This window comes from Leptopilina heterotoma, unplaced genomic scaffold (assembly GCF_015476425.1).
Source record: "Leptopilina heterotoma isolate Lh14 unplaced genomic scaffold, ASM1547642v1 Lhet_128, whole genome shotgun sequence".
NCBI lineage: Eukaryota > Metazoa > Arthropoda > Insecta > Hymenoptera > Figitidae > Leptopilina > Leptopilina heterotoma.
This window is the reverse complement of record NW_025110846.1, coordinates 1,190,902-1,200,016: the sequence shown is the minus strand read 5'-3', so window position 1 is coordinate 1,200,016 and position 9,115 is coordinate 1,190,902. Positions and strand designations below refer to the sequence as shown.

Here is a 9,115-nt window from a genome sequence, read left to right as displayed (position 1 = left end):
ATTCTTTTCTGTTTTTTTTAATAGAGAAATTAAAACAAAAATTTGTAACTGCAAGTAATTAAATATTGTTTTAAAATAAGTATTGTTATTTTAAATGTTAAAATATTGTTATTAAAAATTTATATTAAATATTATTTTATTTTAAACGAATTTCTATTCTTTTCTGTTTTTTTAATAGAGAAATTAAAACAAAAATTAGTAATTGCAAATAATTAATGTTAGAAAATGTAAAATACTATTTAAAATAAACTAGAACTGTATTTTTTCAATTTTAATTTTATTTAGAAAAATTAGTACATGTAATTAACATAATTAACTTCTTAAGTGTTTTTTATTTCTAATATTCTTTATAAATACACATTAAATGTGTAACTTTTTGATTGTTTTTTCTCACTCTTGAAACATCTTTGAAAAAAAAACAAAATATTTTAATATTTTCAAAAAAATAGAACGAAAAAATAGAAAAACTTTCAACAATTGTTTAACAAAAGTTTGTTAATATCGTACGGAATTTTATCCTTTTTTTACGATTTTCAAATTTGTAAATTTTTTTAGTTTGAATCAACAGACGGTGAACGTGATTTATTCGGTGACTTTGAGCCCGATCTGGACCGTGAAGAATAATAAACTGAATTTGATGAAGAACGAGATCGACTTCTGGATTTTGATCTCGATCCAGAATGCGATCGGCTTCTGGATTTAGATCTCGATGTCGATTTTGAGCGCGATCTTGATCGACTTCTGGATTTGGATCTTGATGTCGATTTTGAGCGCGATCGCGAACGACTTTTGGATTTAGATCTCGATGTAGAATTTGATCGAGATCGTGAACGACTTTTTGATCTAGATCTTGAGGAGGATTTTGAACGCGATCGTGATCGACTTTTTGATTTGGATCTCGATGTAGAGTTTGAGCGAGATCGAGATCGACTTTTTGATTTGGATCTCGACGTAGAGTTTGAGCGAGATCGCGATCGACTTTTAGATCTAGATCTCGATTTTGTACTGGATCCTGAACGACTTTTTGATCTTGATCTCGATCGGCTCACTGATTTTGATTTTGATCTGGAACGACGTTGTGAATCCAAGCCATCTGAAAATTTAATTGAATTTAATTCAAATTATAAAAATAAATAATAAGAAAAATAAATAAAAAAAATTGCCCCGTTGCGAAGAATGATAGGCAAAAATTTTTTGGATTATGTTTGTAATTTTTGGAATGAAAATACATCTTTCTTCAGAAAGTGTCACAAATTAATAAATTTCTTTCTTGTTATATGAAACAATATTAATTTGCACGTAATTAAAATTTTTAATTCGATTAAAAAAGTTAATTGGCAAAATTTAGCGGAATGTAAAAAAATTATCAAGTTTGCTTCTTAAAAAACAAACCTTTGTCATTCTCTTGAACTTGGGAGGGAACTAATTGTACGTCCTGCTCTTGTTCGCTCTCATCCTCGTAGCAACTGGGTTCCAATTGTTTTTCTCTATATCTGTGCATTTTCGACTCGACACTCGTAAGAGGCCTGTGTTGAACAATTAAACGAGTATTGTTCGGAACTTGATTTTTCTTCAGTCTCCGCTTAACTAAGCGTACACGAGTTTCCAGCTCGTTGTAGTAAATCTGCACAAAAAAAATAATAAATTGTGATTGTTTTATTCAACATTCATCCCGAAAATAAATAGTTTTGGCGAATGTACGAAAAAGTAGATAATAAACAATTATCGTGTTTAAAAGTCGATAATAAATCATTATTGTGTTTAAAAATCGATAATAAATAATTATCGTGTTTAAAAATCGATAATAAATCATTATTTTATTTAAAACACGATTATAAATAATTATAGTGTTTAAAAATCGAGAATAGATAATTATATCTAAATAAATAAATTCGAATAATTATTTGACAATAATTTGATTGTCAGTTTCAAATTTAGTAAAAATTATCATACCCCGTCTTTTCGTACAACGAAAAAGTAATTTTCCTCGTAACCGGCTTTAGTAGCTTTGCTCCTTACACTCCAGTTATATTCACGATTTATTTTATAATCATATTCATCATCGGACATGTAATTTACTTCCGCTTTCACATCTCTTCGACGTTTTTCCAGTGTTTCTTGCGTTGGCAAAAAATAAGCGACAAATTGTTCTCCACTCTCATCCTTTACACCTCTGAAAAAATTAAAGCAATAAATTAATTTCTATTATAATATATAATTTTATTATTTTTATTATTTAAATTAATTTTGATTGAGCAATAAAACAATTAAATAACTAATAAATAAAATAAATAAAAATAGGAAATTTCAGAATTAGAACTACCTGATCAAAGCTTGCGACATTTCTTCAATTTGCGCAGAAATAGAGCGTCCTGGTGGTGCAGGATCCGTTTCAAAAATTACTTGCGCACAAGGATATTTCCATAACTAGTAATTTGAAAATTAGAAACAAATTAATCATTTGGTAATAAAACAAAATTTCAATTTCGATAATTATTTAAAAAAGAAAATTTGGATATAGTTTAAAAAAAGTGAAAAATTACCTCGAAATCAGGAAACACTGGAAATATTTCAACCGGAACAACATTCGGTTTACTGTGATGTACTTCAATTGGTTTTTTATTATCTTCAAATGTCTTTTTTATTGCGCTTATTTGACTGCTACGATCCATGTATAAAATACCTTCCTGCGTTTATAAATAAAAAATAATAAGTAGAAGAAAACAGTAAATAAAATAAAAAATAATAAAAGAAGAAAAGAAAAAATAATAAAAGAGAAAAGAAAAAATAATAAGAAAAGAAAAGAAATAATAATAAGAAAAAAAAGGAATAATAATAAGAAAAGAAAAGAAATAATATAAAAGGAAAAATAATAAAGAAAAAAGGAAATAATAAAAGAAAAAATAAGAAAAAAAATAAAAGAGAAAATAATAAATAAAACAATGAAAAAATAAAGAAAAGAAATAATTTTGAAAAGAAAAATAAATAAACAAACCGCGAGAGTTTTTTTGACATTGTATCCAACTCTAGCCTCAACTTTTTCGACAGTTTGAGATTGAAATCGTGTTTGTTCTGTCGAAATATATTCGGTTCGACGAAGCCAGGAGACACTTTTTGCATGATGTATCGAGCGAGTAACATCTTGGGGCATAAAAATTTCTTCTTCGAAAATTTTCTCATCGGCCGGATCCAATTGAGAATTGCAATTCGACGTGAAACGATCTTGATCAACTAAATCAATTTCAATTCCCAAATCAGGCTCATTTAATAATTCATGTTTAAATTCCTGTTCTAATGTCGTTGGTTTGTACTCGACAAAACTGAAAAAATATTTATTACATTATTAATTAAAATCAAGTAACGTAATTAATACCCAAAAAATATCAAATCAATATATTTGTTTAGTAAATTAAATTTATTTATTTAATTTATAAACGAACTATGCTCTCTGTGTTATGCTATCTAAATTGTAATGTCAACAAAAACATTTGTCGTTTATTCATTAAAAAAACAACTCACCGACTCGTGGAAAAAGGATGTTTGATGAATTTTAAATCAAATGGAAAATCTGGTAAAGTGTTATTGTATCTCACTCTTACTAATAACTCAGAGCTGAAAATATTTACAACATTTACAGAAAATTAGAGAAAAAAATCATTAAAAAGTTCAAAACAAAAAGTAACCTAATTAATGTTTTGAAAACGTACCTGCTTTTAATGTTTGTTTGCGAATCATTTTCTTTCACCTTCACGGTCAGTGGACTTTTAATTGTAGGAGTCATTATAAAAACGCGTTTAACATTTAATAGAAAAATAAATACTTTACTTTATATTATATATTATTATTATAATTACTATAATAATCATAATTGACGTAAATTATCCACTTTTTGTTTACATTTCAACCCAATTCATCCAAACGGTCACAAAGCACGTTTTTGCGTGTTTATTTTAACGTCTGCGCACTCGACATTAAGAATTGTTTTCTTGTTTTTGTTAGTAAATACAATATCAAAACTATTTGGGTACATCAGTTTCGAAATTATTCACTGTTTACTATTTATAATTACTCTCCTTAAATCGTGTTTTATTAAATAAAGCCCAAAGAGATTATTGAAAATGTATTCTAGTTTTGTATTTCGCGGGCAAATTTAATTGAACGAGCTTCCGTTGCGCTGCAACAGATGTCATCACCTGACTATTTCACGGAAAAATCAGTTTCGTTTTTGAATAATGACCGTTAAAATTTTATCGTTCTTTTGAGTGTTCTTGATTAATTGAATTTCAGTGTTTAATTCATCGGCTAATATGCTAATTAGAGTAATTATTGACGTTAAATCAACAATTTTGCAGTTCCGGAAGTGATTTCAAAGAGTGACTGATGTTTGCTTATGTTAAATGGAGTATTAAAACTGTTTTGGATTATTTCTAAAAGGAACTCGTTTAGCAACTAAAAGAAGGTATCTATCTTCATATTGTCTATTGTATTTATTTATTTAATTTAGGTAAAATTTAATTAATATTATCCATATGTGACAAATTTTGGGTCAGTCAGTTAGTAAATTAGTTTTTATTCCTTGTACTTTATTACAATTTTTGAAAATCGGTTTTCAGTGTAAACATAACCTCAAAATTTTGACTGTTTATAATCTTCAGTCTCAATTTCAGTGAGAATAAAATTAATATTATTTATATATAGTAGAAAGGATAATTAAGCATAGTCTCTATAAAGATATTTTTAACCCTTTGGTGCCAAATTTGAGAAAATTATTTACTCCACACAGTGTTTAAACCTGTGGCAATGTTGACAATATTTCCTCAATGTATTGGAAACGTAGAGAAAATGTCAATATTACTGATATTACTGCAAATTTCGGTGCTTTGTGGGATGTTATTGTTGTAGTTAATTATTATTAACAACAATTATTGTTGTTTCAATATTTGTTTTATAAATTATTGTTGTTTCAATATTTCTGTTTTATAAATTATTTTTGTTTTATAAATTGTTGTTGTTTCAATATTTCTGTTTTATAAATTATTTTTGTTTCGAAAGAATTAATTCAATTAATTAATTTTGTTTTATAAATTGTTGTTTCAGTATTTTTGTTGTATAAATTGTTGTTGTTTCAATATTTCTGTTTTATAAATTATTTTTGTTTCAAAATAATAATTTTGTTTTATAATTTGTTATTTCAATATTTTTGTTGTTTAAATTGTTGTTGTTTCAATATTTCTGTTTCAGAAATTGTATTAAATAATGAACACTTTTAGCTAATTAAAATTTTATTTTTAGGTAAACAAAATACAAGAGGCACCGCAGATGTAGAATCGGAAGAAAACTCGCATTAATCTCCTAATTCGGAATTGTCAAGAAGGCCAAAGTAAAAAATATCAATTTTTTTCAATTCATATTTGAAAACATAAAATTTGTCATTAATTAGTTTATCAAATAATGGGAGAAATATTTTTTTTTGTGCTTCATTTTGAACACTTAGAAACATAGCAGGTGGATGCTGCGGACAGAATTGGTCCTCTCTCTCTCTTTTTCTCCAATTTTCTAATTTCGTTGAGACTCAAAGGGGGTGGATATTTGAACTCGTCCCTGTTACAACCCCTTTTATACTTTATGGACCTTCTACCACCCACGCCACCCACCATTTCGACTGTCTTCTATTACTACGGGAGGCACTCTGAAATTTCTCCTCCAAAATAGTTCCACTCCTAAAACCTCGACAAGACTGAATGGACAAGAGTGGGGGATCATTTCCCCTTTATCCACCCACGTAATCAATAGCATGCCTAAGGTTTCTACTGAATGGACTCTCCGTTCCCTCCACGCCTACCCAAACCCCCCTTTGTATTGATTACTATGCTTAAGGGGGGCTGTATCGACCCGTTCAGCTGTATTACAGTTCATTCATAAATCTTCAGTTTTCACTCACAATCATTCACAAATTAAATTGTTTATTGAATTTTTTTTTTTTTTTTGAAATTGTCACACTGGGATTTTTTTGGAAATACTTTTTTTTTAAAAAGAAAAACTAGTTCGGTAGTAAATAATTTCTTTTTTGTTAAGAGTATTTTATCGTGACATAAAAGTAATTGTTTAGAAATTTTTAGTTATCTCGAAGAATTTGATTTTTTTGAATTTTTGAAAATAATTATTTGTTTCACAATATTATTATTTTAAACGATAACAAAATGTTAGTTCAGAAGTTTATTTTTTAAATCCAGAAAATTTTCGGAGTTACCTATTTAAGAAAAACTATTTCAGTAATAAATCATTTCTTTTTTTTTGTAAAATATATTTTTTCGAGACAAAAAGTAATTGTTACGGACATTAATATTTTCCAAAGAATTATGATCATTTGATATTTTTATATCAATTATTATGTCAAGTTGTAAATGTTACGTGCGAAACATTTTAAATTATTTTATTATTATTTTTGCAAACTACAAAATTTTTATTTTCAAATATTAACTTGAATTTTTAAATAATTTTAGACTCGAAATTAAAAAGAATTCATTTATTAAGTAATTAACTAATTCTTTATTATTATTTATTATTATCAAAAATTTTAATATTAATTTTTACAATTAAACAATTTTTTACAATTAAAATTAATTTTTAAAAATAATAAAATTCTTCGCAGGAATTCAATTATTTTCTTCATAATTTTTAAAAAATTTCTCCAAAAAATTCAATTCTTTTCATAAATAATAAAATTTTTCAGAGGAATTCAATTATTTTCTCTAGAATTTTTTTAAAGCTTCTCAAAAGAATTCAATTATTTTCCAAATTATTGCTAAAATTCTTTATAAGAATTCAATTATTTTCATAAACAATAAAAGTCCTCACAGAAATTCAATTATTTTGAATACAACTTTAATAAAATTTCACGAAATTATTTAAATAAATTTTATAAAATTCTTCGAAACTATTCAATTATTATTATTAATACAATTTTAATCAAATTCCTCGTAAAAATTCAACTATTTTTTCAAAATTTTGACAAAATTCTGTATAAGAATTGAATTATTTTAAAAAATATTAATAAAGTTCTTTTGAGGAATTCAATTATTGTTTTGAATAATAAAATTGTTAGAAAAAATTCAAGTATTTTTAGTGCAATTTTAATAAAATTTCTCGAAAGTATTTTCATAAATTTGAGTAAAAATCATCGACAGAATTCAATTATTTTTAAAACTTTTAATAGAATTCTTCTAAAGAATTCAATTATTTTCAAATTTTTTTATAAAATTCTATGTAATAATTAAATTTTACCAGATTAAAATTATTAATGTTAAAAAAATTATAACATTCATTTAACAAGAATGGTATTTTTTAAAATTAAATCACATTCAATTATTACGCAAAATTATGGAAAATAAAATTATTTCTAACATTTTTTTTTGAAAAAATTAGAAATATAACTATTATTAATATAGATTTTACTTTAATTTAAATTAATTTTAATAATTATTTTTATATTAAACGATAAGAATATTAGTTTAGAAATTCATTTTTTAAATCCAGAAAAAATTATCCAAGTTTCATCGTTGAAAAAAACTTTCCCTTCATTTGAAATATTTTTAGCATTTTTCCAAGAGAAAATAATTTCAAAAATTCAAATTTTTCCGAAGTTGAGATTGAAATGTAAAGAAAATTCTTTTTCTATGTAAATTTTCCAAGTTAAAAAAAAATACTTAATACTTTGTATCTTTAGAAAAACAAGTTTTTACAATCAAACTTTTTTTTTCATGGAATTGTAAAAGTAAAATAATAACTGTGTTGATTGCCAATATTTTATTGACATTAAAAGGGAGAAAATCCGTTGTAATTTCTAGTCTGATTGTTTATTTAGGTCATTTAGATCGATAATAATCAACTATCTTTAGAGTATATTCTACTTTGATATTCGAAAAAATTTTGTTATTAAATCGATCTCTATTTAAATTTTGAAATTTTTTACTTCGAAGCTTTCATTAATTACTCATCTTAATCAAATTTCAACTTTCGGGATATTAAATTTTTTTGCATACTTAGTTTATGAATTTAATTTATGGACTGTGATGAAAATTGTTTTTGTTTTGAATTTTCATAGTTTATTTTTTCTACTATATTGAGAGATAATGATTATATGATGAAAATTGGTTTTTATTTATTGTTTAAACGTTTTTAATTATTTGTAATGAAATTATTTGTTTAACAGTTAATTGAGTTAATTAAGTAAATCGAATTTGATTGGAAATTTGATATGTTAAGAGGACTATGCATCGGAAATGGATCGTAAATTTCAATAACGACTCCCCTGCATTTCAAGTATCAAAGTGAGAGGGATATTCCTCGTTGTTTAACAAACGACCGAATCAATTGATTGTGCCACAGAAACGTGAATCCCTTTCTCATTTCGTTGGGAATTCTAAATTACTTGACATTTGCATGGAACACTTTTCCAAGTATTTCCTCTCTTTTCCTCGCTGAAAATTCCGTGAATGAGATGAGATTAAAAAAAAAAAAAAAAAAAACAAGAAAACTCGGCCAAGAGAACGTGAATGCATTTTTTAATTCGAGAATTATTCTACCTGCGCATTTTAAATTTATTGAATGCAAAAAATGACAAATCCAGATGACGACATTGCAGTTATACTTGAATATTTTAACTCCTCCATGTAACATATTTTACTAATTTTTTTTACATCTTGTGAAACATTTTTTTCAAGTTTTGTACATGACGAAAAAAACTCTTCGTTTTTTTTTGTCGATTTCGAGATAATAAATATTTTTTATCTCTTTCTATTTTAATTAAAAACTTGTAAATTTCGTTTGCAAAATCGTCTATGATTTTTGAACTTTTTCTAATTGAATTTGAATTGTGTGTGAAAATGAAAATATTTTTCATCAATCATGAATAAAAAGCTCTCGGTCAACAGGTTTAAAAAAGGAGTGTCAGTGCATTCGTTATCGGTAAAGGGCACTGAGGCCATTCAATCTCTCTGACCTTTAATGTTCGAAAGAAGTGACATCATCAATCATTAATAAAAGATTTCAAGCACATCTCTTTCGACCACACGTTATACATTTACCCTTTAAAATTATAAATACTTTTAAAAAA

The 9,115-nt window shown here is 25.6% G+C and overlaps 2 protein-coding genes across 6 annotated transcripts in view; one reads left to right on the top strand and one right to left on the bottom strand.

The window, feature by feature from the left end:
* Nucleotides 1-281: 281 nt before the first annotated feature.
* Nucleotides 282-3,926, bottom strand: LOC122512784 (RNA polymerase II-associated factor 1 homolog). The gene is made up of 8 exons (XM_043628847.1): nt 3,708-3,926; nt 3,520-3,612; nt 2,996-3,320; nt 2,544-2,687; nt 2,324-2,427; nt 1,954-2,173; nt 1,393-1,624; nt 282-1,093 (listed from the first exon to the last, which is right to left on the bottom strand). The coding sequence occupies exons 1-8, from the start codon at nt 3,779-3,781 to the stop codon at nt 552-554; spliced, it is 1,734 nt and encodes a 577-aa protein (XP_043484782.1). The 5' UTR covers nt 3,782-3,926; the 3' UTR covers nt 282-551.
* Nucleotides 3,927-4,109: 183 nt separating this feature from the next.
* The window catches only part of LOC122512785, a 40,051-nt gene continuing 35,045 nt past the window's right edge, over nt 4,110-9,115 (top strand). For 4 of the 5 annotated variants that reach the window (XM_043628851.1, XM_043628850.1, XM_043628848.1 and 1 more), the window contains exons 1-2: nt 4,110-4,459; nt 5,293-5,380. The gene's annotated coding sequence lies outside the window, so the exon portion shown is untranslated. The remainder of the gene's footprint in view (nt 4,460-5,292; nt 5,381-9,115) is intronic. The other variant, XM_043628852.1, reaches the window with a different exon arrangement.

Coding starts and splice junctions, on each gene's coding strand:
- LOC122512784 (XM_043628847.1), bottom strand. CDS start 3,781: ATGACTCCTACAATTAAAAGTCCACTGACCGTGAAGGTGAAAGAAAAT. Junction 3,321..3,519: donor CATCCTTTTTCCACGAGTCG/GTGAGTTGTTTT, acceptor ATATTTTTTCAG/TTTTGTCGAGTACAAACCAA. Junction 2,688..2,995: donor ATGTCAAAAAAACTCTCGCG/GTTTGTTTATTT, acceptor TTATAAACGCAG/GAAGGTATTTTATACATGGA.